Source organism: Apteryx mantelli, chromosome 5 (assembly GCF_036417845.1).
Source record: "Apteryx mantelli isolate bAptMan1 chromosome 5, bAptMan1.hap1, whole genome shotgun sequence".
NCBI classification, from domain to species: domain Eukaryota; kingdom Metazoa; phylum Chordata; class Aves; order Apterygiformes; family Apterygidae; genus Apteryx; species Apteryx mantelli.
The window spans coordinates 74,535,611-74,555,721 of NC_089982.1; the positions used below are offsets into that span (position 1 = coordinate 74,535,611).

Sequence of the window (20,111 nt, forward strand, 5' to 3'; positions counted from 1 at the left end):
AACTTTGCCATGTGGCCAGTTCTCCACTAGGTGTTGAACTTCAACTGGACACATTAATTTTAATCCTTCCTTTTCCTTTATGCATGGAATAATATAACTTCTATTTAGAATTAGTGTTCTTAAATTTACATTCAATCTTATTTGAGATGATGGTCTTCACAATAAAGGGAAGTTGCTTTGAGGGGATAAAATGTGCTTTATTTAAACTCTTGTTTGTGAGAAACTTTTCAGTTATTCAATAGCAAAACTGAAGAGGCTGATTGAAGCTGTTTGTTCATTATGGAAGTTAAATGATAATCTGCACAACACTACTTTGAGGTGTTTTTTTTCTTCAGTAACAGTGCAAAATTTTGTAGTAGGTGAGGACTTTATTTAAAGTAAATCCTTCATGATCACATGAAGTCAAATGTATATTTCTCTTTTAGTGGAAGCATTGCAAAAGTCTCAGATGAGGTAGTCAATGAGATTTGTATTGTAGGTGGGTATTGCATATTGCTGGCAGCATTCAGCTGTAATTAGTGTGTTTGTTTAGTTTGCATTCCATCTCCTCCACCTCCTGTGTGAGGCTGAAAACTTGCCGGAGTGCAGTTCAAAATGTTCTACATCTTTGCTTTGGAATAGAAAGAATAAAGATTGTATACATTTTAACAGATGTCTACAAGACTTCAGGAAATAATTCAGATGAATGAAATTAAAGTCTGGCTTCATTTTGATTCATTGTCTATATGAATGTTCAATGAATGAGTGGATTAGTTGGACTCGTATCTTCAGTTAATTCACATGAACTTTCCTGATGTTTCCTTGTGTTGCAAAGAAGCTGTGAGTAGAAGTGGGTGGGAATTGGGGAAGAGGAAGAATAACACTATCAGAGCAATCACTGCCATGTGACAGTTTCTCTCTCTCTAGATAATCAAAATGCCATTTAATCTTCAGCTGACTCTTTTTCTCCCTTTCTTATCAGTAATGTCAACTGTTGTAAGTTATTGCAAGTGCAGAAATTATAAAAACACCATTACTCTGACCTTTAAGAGTACTTAATTCAGGGTAGACATTGTGAAGGAATGTTATGTACACTTAGTGATTCTGAAAAAATGGAGTGAGCAAGGTAAAATGACATAGAATAGATATCTGTTGGATTTTAATCTCAAAATGAGTAGTTATACAATTCTGACTCATCTTGATTCTTGAGTACTACCTCCCTTCCATTACCAATCTTATGTAATCTGTGGGGAAGTTGAAGTCGAAATTAGCTCCTATTTTTTAAATGTCTTTATAAAGCCTGAAACGAGAAATAGTCTGTTAATAAAATTCTGTGTAGTGAGAATGCAGTGAATAGATAAAGACTTATTTGATAGTACATGGAGACCGTAGGTTTTCTGGAGCAGGAATATGTATTTTTTATACCTTGCTCTGGATATTCTGAGTGCTTTTAAATATTGGGTGTCCTGGTATGACAAACCAAGAAAAAAATGTGAATGCTTCTTTATGAACTATTACTCTCTATTGGGCTATTAGTTGTATTGCTGTTTTAAGAAGATATCCATATTAAGTATCTCTTCATAGACACCAAGAAAAGAATATCAAAAGTTTTCAAAGCATATCATAAGAATAATTTATAAAAGAACAGTAAGAAGCCATTCACTCTGCATTCACAACTGACAGAATACATACAAGAACATGATAACAAACATGAGGTGAGACAAGGTATTTGCTTAGTGCTTGGACTCTCATTTGTGAGCCATAGTGTTTCCTAAGTATAGAATCACAGAATAATTTAGGTTGGAAGGGACTTCTGGAGCCATCTGGTGCAACTTCCTTCCTGCTCAAAGCAGGGCTGACTTCAGCATTAGATTGTGTTGCTCGGGGCCTCGTCCAGTCAGTTGTTAGTGTATCCAAAGATTGCCACAACCTCTCTGAGCTTATGTGGTCCAGGGTTTAGCCTCTACCACTCTGGATGTGTGGGTTTTTTTGTTTTTGTTTTTTGGGGTGTTTTTTTTTTGCTTTTGTCCAGTCAGCATTTACCTTGCAGCAGTTTGTTGCTTTGCCTCTTGTTCTTCCCATGTACATCTCTTGAGAATGGTCTAGCTCTGTTTTTTTTTTAGTGCCATAGTGCCCCCCCCCTTTTTTTTTTTTCCTGTCCCTTATCCAGACTTAACAAAACCAGCTCTCTCAGCCCCTCCTTGTATGTCATAGGCTTCAGCACCCAACCATCTTAGTGGCCATCCATTGGACTGCCTCTTTTTCTTTTTTTGGTATCTCTCTCTTACTCCAGGGACCCAAAATTGGACACAGATACAGTCTCACAGGTACCACGTTGAGCTTCTAATCATTTCCCTTTGTCCTACTGGCTATGCTCTTGTTAATAATTACAACTTAGTTTGTGTTTACTCTTTGTTGCTGCAAGGTCTTACTGCTGATTGAGGTTCAGCTTTTTGTTGATAATGACGTTCCATCTATTCATTCTGTTTTTGATTTGTGTGATTGTAGTACTTCAAATCAAGGAATAAATCTGCTCTCAGTCTCTGGGACTAGAATTTATGGTTATTCTGGTAACACTGGCTACCCCAGGAATTTTGCTGATTAGAAAAGGACTATGATGTATGGCTGATTCTAATAGTTTGAACTTGAAATGTTGCTTCTACAGGGAAGTCTTAATTTGCAGAAACTCTGAGGATTCCTCAGAATTTGCATGGTAAAGTGGCACTGTGCATCGTCTACATGCAAAATAGTTCTTGATTTGCTATGACCAAGTCTTAACTGCTAAACATGCAGGATTACTCTCTGACTTCTATCTTCAAGTCTTCGACACTTCAGCATAGGCAACTCTGCCTTGTTCTCTTCTGAAATGAGGGGCACCTCTAAGAAAAAAGTGAACACCTTTTTGATAATGAGTATGCCAAACCCTGCCTTTTTTCCCTTGAAACCGACAGAGAGAATTCCAAGTTGCCTTATTGTAAGTTTTCAGGTATCCTGCACTGCAAAGTTGAATTGAATTGTATTATCGTCTCCCTCAACTACTGTGGCAGTCTTTTTTTTTCAGGCCTGCAATCCGTTGCATTGCGAGAGGTGAAGTGTCACTATCCTTGGTTCTTATTGAACGTACCAAGTGTGCTGAAGTGCATGTTGTTGGAAAACTTTAGTTATAAAATGTGATAGGGATTTATGTAATGTGATTTGTCATTAGTTACCTCTTCCATAGGTAGGTCTACTTCTAGGCTAAGCCTGACTCTACTTCTGTTGGATTGGTTTTTGGATAAAAACAGTCATTGTTCTTCCTTTACCTTGACCCTTGGCAATCTCTTTTTGAGATAAAAATCTGCACATCCTACTTTTGTATGTGGCTTTGGAATCTAACTCAATCAAAGCCTAACTTTTAATATGTTGTGGTAGGTTCTTCACCATAGTCCAAATACCTGGACTTTTTGATGTTTTGTTTTATTTTTTTGAGATTTATTTTAGTTATCGTGTACTTGTCATATCTACTCCTGTTTGACTGAAGGGGCAATGGGAACATTTGCTTCATAAAAGTCTCTAGTTCTCTAGTTAAGTCTCTGAGGACAACGTATGGGAGGGTCAAAGCATAACATTTGTATGTCTGTAGATGTATTAGCCTTCTCTGCATTTTAATAATTACTTAAAGCCCACCAAAGCATGAGCAGGACGTGGTGGGGACACAGAGTTTTTGCTCTCCTTTGTGGCTGCCTGTGTCTAAATTAGATTAAAGTGACCATGGAACTGTGCCCTCTCCTCCTTTGGAAAAGGGTAGGTTGATTGAGAGGTAATCTAGGCCAAGAAGGGGAGAGTGCAAGAACCAACAATCACTGCATCTAGTGAGTTATTTCTAGAAACTAGTGTTACCTGGTCATGGGTACCTACTGGCTTTTACCCTTGTGAGATTGTAGATTTAGGGCTCAGGAGACTTCTGATGACTCTTGATAAGAGCTTCTTCCTTCCCTTGCCTGGTCATCATGATCTTTTGTGTCTTGTTTCTCTCATAATCAGGTAACCAAAATTGCTGTGATAGAATGCGTTGTTGATTTTTCAAGTTTTTTTTTTTTTTTCCTGTGCCTCTGGAAATTATTTGAGTGACCAGAGTGCAAATTTGGAACATATAGATGCATCTTTTCTCTTTACTGAAGATAAGTTATGAAGGGTATGTTTAGTACAGCATATAAAAGGCCATTGAAGGATGAGGGAAAAGCAATTTGTTATACCTCTTGCCTAAATTCCATAATGATGTGAGAATGTTAAGTAAATAAGGTTAGTTGAATTTGATGCGATGCCGGATAAAATTGCTGGACGTTTTTGCTCACAATTCAGCAAATATTTCATAAAAGTTTTCTTAATATATTTTTTTTGCTTAATAGGTGCCATACATTGCTTAAAACATCTTGTTTCAGCATAGATTTCTGTATGCCTTATGGAATAACATCTGCGGAAGACATCTCCTTTACATTGTGCTTATGCACTCAACATGAAACCCATAGGTTTACATAGCTCTTGTACGTAATATCTCCTTACTGCCAAACTGTGCAAAAAGTCCATTATATGCTCTGGTTTGGCTGCCTTTGCAAACATCAAGGAGTACACTTTCTCCACATGTAGTTTGGAGTTATCTGGAAATTTCAAGAACTTCCTCCAGAACAAACTGAAAGAACTCTGACTTGCCCCTCTTTCTTTTCTACTTCATAATAATACACGCAAGTCTGATATTCATTCTTGAATTGTTTTTGAAGATAATTTTGTTATACAAAACCTGAATCTTCTGAACTTTCTCCGTTGCCCTTATTTTTCATCTGCTCTGTTCATGAGGCTGGATATGTTCTTCTGGTTGTTAATTCACATGACCATTCTAATTGTTCTATTGAAAATAACCTTCTTAATTGGAAGACTAAAATTTGAATGTCAACATGTATCTTGGGAGCACAAAATGTTGTATGTCTCTTTAGCATTCCTATTCTAACAAAGATTTATTTGCTCTTGCAAATTAATTTTGAGTAACTGCTAGCAACAAATTACATTAGTCTGTATATGAGTTGGGTGAGTAACTTTCTACTTAATTTTCATGCATGCTTTTTTTATAGCAACTGTCTTTTTAACAGTAAGGAACTCGTTTAAATTCCAGTATATTTGCAAAAGTAATCTTTATTCTTAGCCAGTGTTAAAGTAGTCTGCCACAGTGTAGGTTGTGCTGTCTCTTTTCTTTTGTTCATAGCTATCATTCCATACTGCATGCCAGTAGTTCACATACTGTGGTCTGTAGAACTTCATCTGAGGAGCCGTGTTAAAATAGTAACAACAAAACAGTTAAAAACAAAACAAAAAAAACAAAAGAACAAATTCAGGTTTCCTAGAGACCCCAGATACTCTAATCATGAAACCTTGAGAGTTGATAATTATTGTTAATGAAAACAATGAATGTCATCCTATGATCCGTGGTATTTTTTTGCACATTGTTGCTGATTTGTAAAACTGCCCAATGTGCCACTACCTTTAGTAGTTAAATTTTATAAATGGCTAAAGAAATTATAAGTATCATTGTGTGGGTATTTCCCCAAATGAAGTGTGGTTCCAAATTTCATGACTAATTCCATTTTTTATGTAACAGTATTGGAGAAGGCAGCTGTCAGAAGAAAATAAACTGGTGGGGAAAAAATAGGAATGGTTATAAGTAAGGGCTTGCCCAGCTATCTAGTACTTTTTCATTTATTCAGTAGGCAGTGGTGAAGGCAGCAAGTAAGATGGGAAGGAACCTGCCAAGTCCAAAGTTCCCGTGTCCTTTATCGCAGGCAAGCAGTTTGTCTTGGGCATTCCGAAAGGAATACTGTGCCTGTGCCTGGAAGGCCACGTGCAGTGTGCGAGTGTGCACCAACAGGTTTCTGTGTGTGTATGTGTCTGCCTTGCTCGACTCCACCTTCTGACAGCTACCTGGTTGGAGCCCATCCCTTTTCCTGTTGTTGTGAGTGACATTTGCCAGAGAAACAGTTCCTTGGCTCTGGTGGCACTGAGCTTCAGAGGTGTCTGGAGGGCCACAATACTGAAGGGGCCTGCCTGGCTACCTTTGTGGTTTTGACTGAGAAGATTTTGAGACTTTTCAAGGAGGTTTATGCTGACTTCAAGATCTGGACTAGATTGGCAACAGAGCCCATGGCAGCACTGTGTGCGCTCCTTTTAGCGGATAGGTTTGTATACAGAACTTGGGTGGAGGGGAAGGGTGACCTTATAGGAGGTGATTTCACATAAGTAGCTAACCTTGCTTTGGGATAAGCCACAGCTGAAATGTGAAAAAATAGAATACTTTAAAGCTTGTGGAACAGCACCGTAAACTCTTCAAGTGGCAGTACTGCTGGCAGTTCTGTTACAGGCTTCCTGTCTTTACAGAAATAGAATTGGACAGAACTAGATAAACTTTCTGCTTTGCTGGTGGAAGTTGTTTAAAAATGTAAGCTTGAGAAAGATATAATATACATAGGTTTGACTTGGTTACTTGTTGTGTATGTGGCTCTAGTATTTTTTTTTTTTAATCTGATTGAAGCTTCAGCATGACCATGAGAGCACACAGGGCTACATAAATGCTGCCAATATATGAACATGTAGTGTGTGTATATTGCAGCTCTTCAGTAACATTATCTTAACTTTGCTTAGAGAACCAAGATGAAGAGGTTCTTAAATTCCATTCTGAAATAAGGTTTTCCTGACGCTGCTGAGCTTAGCTCTTAGTAATACCTTCCACCCTTCCCCACAAGTGGGGAAGTTGGGCAGATTGGCATACGGTAGTGGTGCAGTATCGAGTGCAAGATCGTTTGTCATCTCTCCTATATGCCATTTGTTTGTATGTAAACATTAATTCTGGCATTAGAATTAAATTCTGTTCATGTAGGTAATTTCTCTCCACAGCTCAATTAAAATAATGAGGTTAAACGGCCCTTTGGTACCAAATCTTGTTTTTAGGGACCGTGCAAAATTTGTTTCCCATTTGAAGTGTGATCTCAACTTAACTTCTGTGCTTGATTTTCCTAAAATAAGCAGCTGGAGATATTTAGCATAAAATATTTCACACATTTAATAGGAATGTAAATGAAACCCATGACACTTTAATGGTTCCACACTAATGATACAGCAGACATGATGTATCATGTCAGATATTCCTGTTAATCTCCCTATTGTAAATCAGCATGATGTGCTGAAATGGTTGTGAAGAAGACAATGAGGCTGAGGTAATGATTAGCATGTGATCTTTGCTTTCCAGGTGTGTCACCCTTCTTAAATTTGAGAACTCAAAAAAGTTTTTGTATCTTAAAACTGTTGTAATTAAACTTTGGTATCTTTTTTCCTAGGATTTCTGAGCTTGACTTTAGAGTGAAAATCTGTATTTTTACAAATAGAGAATTTTTGCTCCTTGTTAATCTGTGTTCTCCATTAGCTAAGATCTCCTTAAACAAGTTACCTTTTGAAATGATTTTTTTTTTTTTTTTGTGAATTATATTTGCTCAGAAGTAAGGCTGCTCAGTACTGTTTTTGAAAACCCTAGGGAGCTGTCTAAATATGGGGGGAAGGAATTCCTTTTTGTTTTATTTTTTACAGTTTTGGGGGGTTTTTTGGTTTTGTTTTTAGTTTCCATGTTATTGCAGTTTTAGTATACTGTGGTGCTGGGGAAAGGCTTGGAAGCCTTTCATTTGCAAACCAGAATTTGAATGTGCACGGAAGTGTCACACAGGTGTGCCTACTTTTGTGGTGCTCTTAGACATCCCTGATGCTAGAAGTTTTTGTTTTCTCTAAAAATGGTGTGTAGTCTTGAACTGCAGTTTGCTTGCTTCTGAAGTAGTAATGGCTTGGCTCAAAAGAAAGTTTTTTTGCGAGAACAGCCAGAATATCTTGTATTGTGCATCAGGTTTTCCCCCAATGGTTTTGGTGATGTTGTTCTACTGTCATGTTTTCCCTTGTATTCTTTTTGAACTTAGATGTGTTTTAAGATGTGTAAAATTTCTTCAGCTTAAATTAATTGAACATAAAAATAACAACTAGTGTTTTTCTCTCTTTAATTTCCCTGGCAGCTGTCTCAAACAATCCTATAAATTCATCATCTCATCCTGTCTTATATATATGTTATCTTCTTATCCCCCCCAAGTTCATATGCACATGCACATGCATATGCCCTTCAGAGTATTAAAATCTCAAACAAAACAGATTCTTTATATTAAACATTGCCTAGCTGAAGAAATTGTTGGTGAAAAGAAAACAAATCCAACTGAGATATCGTTAGTGGAAGGTTTTTTTATGATGGTCTTTTTTTTGTAGTAGTAGTAGTAACAGTTGTAGTAGTGTAGTCAAACTTGTTGATTAATACTCTAGTTGGCTTATGAATCTTTAAGTAGTGTTACAGCTGTAATGATGAGCTATTGGAGAGTTTCACTTCAGTGAAACTGAGTACATTTGTTGTAGAGACAGAGCAAATCTCTTTTTGGTGTTGATCCGATTGTTTCCATGTAGAATGTGTGATCTCATGCTTTGAACGAGTGGGAATAGGGGAAAAAATGGCAGTAGGCTTCTTCATTTTCTTTGCTGTTTTTTTTAATGTTATCCCTACAGTTATTTCCCCCACTCCTTTATCTTATATTTCTATGCTGGGAGTGGGGGGTGTGCTGAAATGGGTTTGTAGAAGTATACTTGCTTTCTTTCTTACTCCTTAGCTTGAGCATGAGCTGTTTTTTACTTTATTGATTTCTGTACTTCAACTCATTGGTCTTACCTCTTAATATGATGATCTGTTACTGATTTTGGTTTCAAGGTAACTGTGCCCTTGTGATATTGAAACATGTAATCATTTGTGTAAATATATGCCTTTTTTAAGGATGGCAGTTTACCCTATCAACTTCAAAATACATTCCAGTGCACTCTGAGGTTTGTGTCCTTGTTATTTTCCTCATATTAAACATTTGTACTGCATTCCGATATTAATACTGTCTCCATTGGTGTATATATATGATATTGTTCATGTTAGTTGATTTAAAGCACGTGTACATCTTTCTTATTGCAGATAGGTATTCAGGCCATTTAGAATATGAAGTTCAATATAGTTTTATTTTCCAAATCACCACACTTCATAAATAAGAAACAGTCTGTACTTGCTGGGGTCGTTCCTTTGGGTGTTAAAGTAACAATTGTAAGTGAGGTAAAACAGTAATGCTAGACTGGAAGCGTCTGTGGTATGAATGTGCTATAGATGCTTGCAGGCTAAAGTAGTGAAAAAAGCTTTTGTCTCAGTGGAACTGTTTTTTCCTTTAAATGAGGGAATGCAAATGCATATTCAAGTTTCCCAACAGCTACCAGAAGGCAAATTGCCAGAAGGTAAATTATCTAATGTGGACATATTTGAATAGTATCTGAACTAGTTAGCAGGACAAAGGAAAATCTGCTATTTTAATAACCCAGACATGCTGTGGGTGTAGGGTGTCTGTTACGCTCTTGGAGGAGCTGAGTAATACCAAGAGCTAAAGATTGGCCTGTACCATATGTCCAGTTTTGGAAAAATATAGTTGCAATAAGATACAAGTTTGGCACATTGCTTTATGATTAAAAACTAGCAGCTTCAATATAAATAAGTTGATTTTCAATGTCTTGCTGCTTTATTTTTATCTAAAATCTAGCCACACCTCAGCAGCTCTGTGTAGCTTCTTGAGAAAGTTGTTTTAAGACTATTGCTACAGTGTATAAGCTGGTTAATTTGAGACATTTAAAAGAAACTTCAAAATTCATGTGTTTTGACAGCTGCTTTTAAGGTTATTCAGGAAAAACATAGTTTTTTTATGTGAGCAGATCAAATATGGTGAAAGACTGCTATGTCTGCCGTAGTTTTTGTGATTTTCTTTTTTTCCTTTTTTGGTAGTGCTCTTAGCAAGACAGGTAGAAAATGTTCACACAGTAAGTGATTTAGTTCAGTAGTCTTCCTCTAAGAGAGCGAGGTTGAATGATCAAGAGGGAAGAAAACATAGAAGGTTACTTTTAGGAAGTTACAAATAGACATTTTTATCTACTAGAAATTCTTGTTTAACAAAGTCTGTTGCCTGGCATGGTGGTAACATTGCATAATACATCTCCTGAGGATAAGAGTCAGTTCCTGCCAGCACCACTGCAAAAGCAGCTGGAATATGTGGTTGGGATAGATAAGGTGGGCAAACTGTCTGTCCTTCTCTTTTAGAACTAAGCAAATCTTTTTCTTAATAAAACTTTTTTTTTTTTGTAGGAATTTGTTTACCAGAAAGCAAAATGCAAGATTTGAAAAACAAAATGATGTGGGATGGAAGTTGTTTGGAAAAGTACCCCTCAGAGAAAACTCACAGAAAGATCCAAAGATACAAAAGGTATATGCTAAAGTCTGCTCTGAGATTAATGGTGAATGTAGAATCTAGTTTAATTTATGATCTGTATATTTGACTGTGAAGCCTGTTTGTTTGAGGATTTATGCACAATTTCTTGGACAATATCAAAGATGTTTTTTGTTTTTTGTTTTTTTTTTTTGCTTCTGTTGCAACATGGAGTGCCATTCAAAAGTATGTGTTCTGCAAAATCATTGAGTACTTCACAAAAATACGTACCACTTTGGTATAAAGATTTGATGTGAAGATTCAAAGTATATGAATGCATGTTTGTTTTTATAACCAAACTTGGTATGTATTTTGAATATCTTTCAATTTTCTTTTCTATCTTATTCTAGTATAATAATGGTTTATAGCCATTGTATCATAGGCCCATATATAACACACCATTTGAGGGGGAATTATGTTCTGCTGCTGGGCCTTGCTTAAATAGTAATTTAAAATATGCAAAATTGGGGTAGATTCAATGTGATGAAGTGCCAGAGATTTCTGTTGTTATGCTGGTTTCACATGTTCTTTGTTTTCTGGAGCGTTTGCTGTTTGGGGTTGAAATTTTTCTTGTACGGGCCTTGCCAAAAGTTTGGTTGCTGACTTGAAATTTTGAAGTAATGTAATGTATTTCAGGGGAGAGTAAGTGAGATAGTGTTGTTGTTTTTTTTTTCTTGTATAGTGTGTTTCAAAAGGGAGTATGTATTGAAATTGTTTATTAAAGTAGTTCCCTGAATAGAAAAAAACTTTAGAAAGCATCAGAACCCCTCCTCTTTCCCCCCAGTTTTTTTTTTCTCCTTTTCTTCACTGCAGCTTAACTAGGTTTTGGTGCTGATTTGTATGTGTGCATGATACTTATGTTTGCCAGTAGTAGTTTCTTAAATCCATGACTTGTTATATTTTAGACAGGCTTTTTATTACGGTAGGGATATACAGAATCTTTTCAGGCTTTCCTTTAGTGGATCATAAGGGAATAAAAATAAAGTGAAATCTCCTTTTCTGTTTCTTTGCTTATCACTTATAAAACTATAGAATTATAATGTTATTGAAAATATAACAAAATGTTATATAAATGTTAGTTCTACTCCAGACAAACCCAGGTACATATCCAGTGAATCAAATAACCTGTCTTCCCAATGAGGAAGAATATTCTGAAATCCAAGTATGTGATTGATAGCTTATAAGCTATTCTTCCTGTAAGAAGAAAACATCCTCTCTCCATCTCTGTCACTTGATCTGGGATATTTGGATTATATGTTGGCTGATACTTTGTGTTTGGAGTTTTGTTGCATTTCATTCAGGTTTTAATGGTATTTTAAGCTTGGTGTTCTCCCTTTGTTCAGACCACTGTGGGAATAAGCAGGTTTACAGGGAGAGAGACCATGTAGGTAGAACTTCAAAAACAGCTGCTATTTGTGAAATCAGAATTCTTATTTGAAGGATGGTGCTACTTAATTTGGGGTGAAGTGCTCTGGAAATCCAGCTGGCTCATGTGACTGTTCTTAGCTGTAGCTGGGCTGTTAATTTAAATGAAGAATAGCACCTTTATCAAGTTTTCTTTATGATCAACTGTTCAGACTCTTATCTATAGTTTGTCTAGAGACAATGAACAGTTCTGAAGTGTTCACCAGAGATCTTTTGATGACAAATTTGAAGAGGCTTGATAATTGCAGTGCTTTGACACTAAACTGTGTTTCATGGTGGTGACCTTTTCTCTGAAGAGTTTGTAATTAAGTTGTTAATGTTTTGTGGTTGTTTCTGGTACTGTGGGTATTTTTCCATTAGGATCCAAGCTATCTTACATTTTGGGTATACAGTGTTCCTAAAACATTACAACTTTGGTTGCATTAAATTTGTTAGGGGAAAAAAAAGTAGCTCTTAAAGAATTATGTGCAATGGCATTCAACCATTAGTGAGTTTCTGGCAAGACTGTAAGTATTAAACAATCGTTCTAATTTCTCTTGGATAACAGTAACCCTTCCTGGTTTACTTGCGGCTTTCCTGAAACTGTTTTTGAAATGTAGAACTTCTTAGTCTTGGGTAATGCTGTAAATGACTGATCCAATCTCACCAGCACCCAAAAGCACATCCTAGCTTAGGCTACCCCATACAGGTCACTTTGGCAATCACAAAGTGGCACCGAAGTCGCAGAGTTTTTTGCCCACTTGGAAGCATGCTTTTAGCCCTTTGCCTTGATCTCTTTTGGGCACATGACTTGGGCCCAAAGAACTTGGGTGGAGAAGGTGACAGCATGTGGCTATTAGGATGGCACTCATGGGCTGACAGGCATTCCTCCCCTTTCTGAAGAAAGGGTGCTAGCCCAGAAGAACAAATGCTCTGGACTGTATTTCTACCTTGAAGTGTGTGTCTTATTCCCAAGGCCAGAAGAGTATGTGCTTGGAAAAACCTTGTCTCATGTACTGAAAAATTTGGAGGTATGCAATGAAATGTGGGAGGTGGGGAAGAAGGTGGCTATGACCAAGGTAAATGATTAGTGTCCTGTAAGTGACTCCAGTGTCTGCAGTTGCCACAAAGTTCTATGGAGCATGAAGCAAGATGCCTAAACTGCATTTTTTATAGGTCAGTACTAATTGTGCTTTCTGTGTGCTTTACTTGAAACTGGGCTTATTTTTCAGAGATGCTGGGGCTCCCTTGCAGCTGAGTGCGATGGGAGTTATGCTTGGACTATATGAAATCCTCTGTAATGCTAGGTGCCCTGAGAATTGGATCTTCTGTGGATGCAAAGTTGGTGGCTGTTTTGGAGCCTGAGGCTCAATACCTTGATCACATGGTTCATCACTTGACTGCCACACTGTCGTATGAGATGTTATGGTAAATGTGTGGAACACTCTTGCACAAGCTTGTGAGAGCGGGGGCTGTGTACTGTGCTGTCCGTGAGTTGTGAGGCTGTGGACAATGTCAACAACGTTGTAACTATTACTTGAACGCTGTCAATTCTATATACTGAGTGAAGCACAGTCCATGTGGAAAATACCACCTAGACAGAAGGGACTGATTCAAAATTGAAGTGTTTTTTTAGCATGGTGTTGTATGTAACTTCCTACACACATAAAGAAAACCAAATTGGAGGGAGAAAAGGGTGAATTGTTATCTGGCATCATGGGAAACCAGGACTGAATCTTGCAGTCTACTGATCTCTTGAGCTTATGAAGTGATTTGTAGCAACAGTTATGTCACTGTGTGTCCTGGAATTTCTGGTTACATTACAGGATTGGGCTTGTGCAAGTTTGTTGATGAGAAATAGACACTGCTAATGCGCTGCTGGGCACAGATATCATGGATATAGCTTCCTACCCGTGGAACATTATGTTCCTTCTGACTTGTGTATATGCAGGATTATCTGATTTCATTCACAGGTTTTCCTGCTCTGACAGCCTTATTGCTAATGGTCTGTGCTGCTGAGATGGTGTACAAAGGAGAAGCTCCTTGGCATGCCCCATAACCTTTTACTGTTCTGCTGCTCGGGTATTTATCTGGATTTGTACTGAAGAGATGTTTGATGCTTTGTGAAAGGATTTTATACCTATTTGCTGGCAGCAGAAGACTGACAGGATTCTGACATTCAACCTCCAAGTTGGTGAAACAGGGAAGGGGTAGCATGTGTTTTCCTCTCGAGCTTAACCCTGTCTTTCCTATTCCGGTTCTCACCTCTGCTAGGGCTGGATATTAATGGGGTACTTGAAACAGAAGCTGTTTATTGCGCAAGAGTCCTTGCATTGTATGTCTGCTCTGACTTGACTTGAATATTTTTTCCTTGAAAAAAGATCAATAATTTTACTGTGGAGTCTAGGTCTTTCTGTCTTTCTGCAAATTGTCGGTTCACAGTGTTGTGTTTTCCCCGCCCCCCAATATTGTGAAAAGCTCACCAGTATGCAGACTGTAGGGCTACATCTGCCTGACTGCATAGGCTGTTCAGCAGTGTTCCTGTTAGCAAAAGCTTGGTCCAAGTTAGTTCTGAAAGGCAACTTAGAGGAAAGGTGATTTTAATTTCTTTATCATGATTTTTACTTGATTATGTTTTCCCATCTCACAAAAAGTTCCATGTAACTTGTGCAGACTTTAGGAAATCCTCTGGATTGTCAGAGATACCACAGAATAGCTGGACTGTAGCAATAACGATGGTCATCAATTTATGTATTCATGTATCCTCAAGCTCAAAATACCTAGGGAAATCAGTCTTACTGGACTTGCTTGGTGTGAAGCTCTTTGTGTGCATGAACTGAGGTGACTGAGTCATCAAGCAGCACTTTCTCAAGTCAGCTTCTTCTGCTTCTGGACAGACATCAAAGAAATCCTGGGTCAGCTAATTAAAGCCCTGTGACTATGCCATAAATTTAACTGTAGACTCCTGTAGTGAGTTCATTGGCTTGTTTGTGGTTCCATCTTTTGATACCTTTACTGTGTGGCTTTTCTTTTTTTCAAAATGAGATGAACTAAGGTGACCTGCAAATTTAAACAGTCTTTTGAAAGAGAAGGATGACTGTGCACACTTGTATGCAGGGAATAGTGTTTTAAAAACATTCTTATTGTGCGTAGTTCTGATACTTTCCCCATAATAATCTCATCTGGGGCTAAAAGAAACTTGCAAGAAAGAATGGGATTGTGAGAAGTATGTTTGCAATATGGGAGAGGAAAAAGAAGCAGCTGAACTGTGAAGTGGTTAAAATTGTTTTTAGAATTAACAGGTCTTATTTCCTTCCTGCCTTGTACTGATAAAATAAATAAACCCTCAGTCCCTCAAACTTTACTTGTGGTTCACAAGTTGAACACTATTATACTGCAACTAAAGATGGTTGTACATATACAACTAAGTTGAGCACAATTTGTAAGGAGAAACAGCTTTTCTTTTTTCTCTGACCTCAGCTGGGAAAAAGAATGGTCAGATAGGTTTTGAGCACATAAACCTTTTCTCAAGTCCTATAAAATACTGTTTTAACATCACTCGCTTGCTCAACTTATATGTGTAAGATGTGGCAGCATACTCCATTTTTAACGATGTGGGAATTAAATGCTGCATTGGTGGGTTGGGAGCTGGGTTGGTGTTTGGCCTACTTTTGAATAACTTTTTGAATACTCTTTTTAATACTTTTTGAATAAAAGTTCTTCTGAGAATTCTTGCTGACAATACGCTTGGATAGTACTCTTGATAAAGAATCAGTATTCAGGTAGGCTGGGGTTGGCTGCTCTGCATTGTCACCAAGAGATTGTGTACAGTTTTTATCCAGTTAAGTGTTTTAAAGCTTAAAACCCTCCAGAACAGGTAATACTGTTTGAGAAGCTGTCAGTGCATTTAAAAGGCAGACCTAGTTTTTTTTGTTTGTTTTGGGGGTTTTTTTGTATCAGTTATCTTCAGGAATCCTGCTTGAGCAGATCTGGTTATGCCAGTTGCTTTTGTAATTGATGTGTCAAAATGCACTAAAAGTCAGATGACAGTACTTCACTCAGAATAATAATAAGAGTAAAATCCTCTTGCCCTCTAAATAGTCTAGTAAATAGTAATACCAAAACCAGAATTAGGCTTTGCAGCCAGTATTTGTTTCAGGAGCTCCTCAGGATTGGCGAGAACAGTAGATATAAATACCATATGTTCACAGGTTCTTTTTTGAGTGGTTTGGCTAGTGAATGCTCTTGACAAAAAAAAAAAAAAAAAAAAAAAAACAAAAAACTTTTACAATTGGAAGATGAGATAAGATTGTGTATCATTTAGTTGTCTTGCAAGGTCAGTCTTCAGGAAATCTCTTTGTAACTAGCCGAGATCTTAAGTATTAGGAGACTAATGTGTATAGAGGAAAGTCTGATTTTTTTAGCTGTATCCTGAGATATAACTCTCTTGCCCAAAGGAGCAGCTTCGTTTAAATTACTTTTTTCTTTAGTGTACATGTAGTGTTTTTTTCTTTAGTATGGATATCTATTTTTGAATCAGTGGATAACTCTTTTCCTTTTCAAAAGTTCTATTATCTTATGCAAACTCTTCAATTTAATTTTAACTGTATAAATTTCACTAAGAACCCAGTGGAATTTCTTCATTTTCTTTGAGTATCACCACCAGTAAAATTCAGCACAAACGTGCCATTTCAGGCCTTTCAAGTAACAACACTTACTTATACATTCAAGTCTAAATAGCTGTTTATCTGTATCTATAACAGGCATTCTGTTTCAAAGCATTTAGAATGTCTAATAGCAGTTCCTTAATAATAAAAAGTAGCTAGGACTTTTAGCTGAGGGATTATAATCTTTCCAAACCTAGAAGGGTTTCTATTTTGAAAGCCATAGTATTTGTGTGCGCTCTGTTGCGTGCTTATATATATAAATATATACACATATATGTGTGTATATATATATATACACACACACACACGTGTGTGTGTGTGTGTATGTATATACACACACATATAAATAACATTTTAATGGAGGAGGGGTTGCATTAAATGAATTTTGCTGGGGAGTTGGTTTCTTGCTGCGAGGCCACCAATGATAAAAAGCAGTCTGTCCGCTTCAGATGCAGTGGAAAACTGCAGCAGCTTATGTACAAGTGTGAATAACAAGTCCGTCCATGCAAGGAGCATATTGCAGGTATACCATAGGTAGAGTGACAACATAAGGGCGATAGCCAGGCTTTTCAGTTCACCTTGTTTGTTTTGCCTTTACCACTGCAACAGTCATTTGAATCAGAGTGTTCAGCCATGCTAAACACATCAATACCATATTGCTTCTGTCATACAAGTTGCAAGCAGAGTGTTCCCACCTCCTAAGAAACTGTTTTGTTTTTTTGTTTTTGCTTATTGCTGAATTTCTGTTTCTTTCTTTCAAAACATCTGGTTCATTTTTGACACTGATGATAAAACTTTCCAACTGGGCTTTTTCTAGGAGTGATACAGTAAAAGAAGATAAATCGTCATGATTTATCAAGTATGTTTTTCTGTACTAATTAGATCATGATCTTAAGTGGGATCAACTCTCCTGTCAATTAAAATCAGTTGTGCATAAGAGGCTCCTTCTACATGCAACATATGATAAGGTGAAAATGAGCTCTTGAAACAGCTAAACACAGTGCTTGGCTTGTAGGTGATGCTTTTCTATGGGATCAATATTTAAGTTTATTAACATTTTTTCCTCAAGTACTGTATAAGCTGATTTGGGTCAGTTATTATTCAAGTCAGTCTTGCTTTGATCCCTCCCTTTTTTTAACTATAATCTTTGTTTATTAATAAAATCACTTAAATGTTATATTTGGCTTGGATCTAAGAGTTGGAGAAAAGAGTTGCAGAACAACAACAGCCAGCAGGAATTATTCAAAGAAATTGCTACAACCCATGCTCTCGGCAGCCAGCGACAAGAGCTCCTGTTGAGACTGCTGTGTTGTGTCTAGAAAGAATTAGAGAAAGCTCCACGGAGTGGACTGATTTCTGATCTGTTGAGGTTCTCATGCTGCTCTTGCAGTTGTTTAAAAATATTTAGCTTTTCTAAAGGTTTGTGTTAAACATGCTTTACTCTGTATTTAGATGCTCCATTCAGTGCCTGTGGAAAGGAAGTGGTCGCTTCAGGCTGGCTGCTGACTCCTGCAGGAGCTAGTTCTACAGCTGTGGATAAAGCACTGTCCTCTGCTCCTGCTGTTTGTCTTCAGATAGGTCGATCCTTGGGTAAATCATTGTGTCTGGCTGTAGCTGTTGATGGGACTTTTTGCCTTTAGACTTCATTTGCATTTCAAAGTGTCCTAGGCCTTAAACTTTTTCTAGGGCATTTTTTTTTCTGTTCCACAGTAGAAGTTGGAGGGTATAAATGAGTCATTTCCTGTGCTGCTGTTTTCTGGGTTCATTTCTATTTGTTGTACTTCAAAAAGGCAGGAGTTAGATCTCAAGGGGTGTGTGTGTGTGTGGGGTGCCATTGCAGCACCTAGGCATAGCTTTCTTAGTCTAAAAATAACCTATGCTCATTGCTGTTGCAATATGTGAAAATAAAGGTGCAACTCTAATTTTTCACTTAAGAATCAACCCCCCAAACTTGTAAGTGTGTCAATGCACTGCTATTTCATGTGTCTTTCCTTTTGAATCTGTTCAAAATATTTTGATTTTATTTGTAATCATATTTAAAGGGAATCTAGTGTTTCTAGTGCTTTTTTGGGGGGGAGGGAGTAAATAAAATGGGAGAAAAGAAACCCATTTAAAAAAGAATTTAGGTACTAAAAAATTTTTTTAATCCCCACCAACCCACTCAGAAGCCTGTAAAAATGTGCTAAAGGGATCATTCAGTAATTCCAGTAGGCACTCTTACTCTACAAAGAGTGTGTTGCCCTTGTCCTGACTTGAGAATTACCTGCCTCAAACAAATCTACTATCTTATTTAAACAGAGAGGGCAAGACTAATAGCTACTGACCACAGTAAATGAAAGGGTAATGTAACACTATAGCAGAAGGATTGCTACTGTGTATTTTAATAATAAAAGAATGTAATGTGACCCACTCAGATATCATAATCTAGCAAACAGTCTAGCTGTCAAAGTAGTGCTTTTGATGTCCTTCTCTTATTCTCAGAATTTCTTGCTGTATGGCATGAACACCTGAAAGGACAGAGTACATATTGAGAATATTTGGCTAATAGAAAATAATAGGCTTTGTATATCAGTTTTAACAGTTCTGACAAGTCACAAAGTATTTTGAAAGAACTATTTTTTTTCCATTTTTCAGTTTTAAAACTTTTATTTTATTTCTGCCTCTCTCTAAAATCCCTCAAAAATTGTCTTGGTTAAAAGCTCTGGAAGCTTGAGGGATCTCTAACAGGAGTAAGAGATGGTGTGCAAAGGCAGGTTTTTAGCTTTCTGGAAAAAAAATACTGAATAGATGTGTGAGCTGTGTTAATACTAGTGATAAACCTTTGGGGAAATGCAGTGTGTTTAAAATTGTCTGGTGAGATTATAAAGTTTGTTTGCATTAATGGAAACAAGCACTTTACAGCTTAAGTTGATGCTTAGCATTGATAGAATATAAATTCATACTGCACAAGATCATCTTTAAATGCAGAAAAGTACAAACTCATGGAAAGATGACTGACTTTAAAAGCGGAAGTAGATAACTCTTCTTACCTCTAAGATTTTAAGGCAGGGAAGACAGCTTTCCAGAAGACCTGATACACGTGCATAAATTTTTATTTGATGTTAAATGAGAATCCAACATGTAGTTGGCATTTGTGTCTCTCTAATATATACATAAACACCTACATCCTTCTGTAGCCTGTAAGTTATTTGCAGTGTAGTAATCTTCCACCATGCATGCTAAGCAACACACAGGAGGCTATTGGGTTGTTTATTTTCCCCTGTGGGTTTTGGAATGAAAATAAAAATGTGTAGAGAAAAAGCTTGGAAATAGTGACATATGCTTTTGAATGTTGCATCGCACACCAACATTTGGCAAAACTTACCTTGAAGCAGAGTTGTAGATAAATCCTAAAAGCAGGTGTGTCAGCCTCTAAATATTGTGGGAGAACTGCCTATCCTAACAGGAGACTAGAACTTGCATTGATAAAAACCAAAATTAATTGCAAAAGCTTTGCTGGGACTTCAGTATGTTACTTCTGTATTAACAGACGCAAGCTCCCAAGAAACCTGATCCAAAGCTTTTCTTTGTTTCTCTTCCAGATTATACATTTCAAACTTCATCTAAAATTAAAGAATGGGGGGGAGGTGAAGGTTTTAAAAGGCTAACTCCTACCATGCTCACCATCAGCAAAAAA

At 37.2% G+C, this 20,111-nt stretch overlaps 1 protein-coding gene across 1 annotated transcript in view; it reads left to right on the plus strand.

Moving 5' to 3' along the window:
* The window catches only part of TBC1D14 (TBC1 domain family member 14), a 73,557-nt gene that overhangs the window by 11,707 nt on the left and 41,739 nt on the right, over positions 1-20,111 (plus strand). Inside the window, exon 3 of the mRNA XM_067298260.1 lies at positions 10,244-10,361. Within this exon, the coding sequence (XP_067154361.1) occupies positions 10,244-10,361 (118 nt within the window). The remainder of the gene's footprint in view (positions 1-10,243; positions 10,362-20,111) is intronic.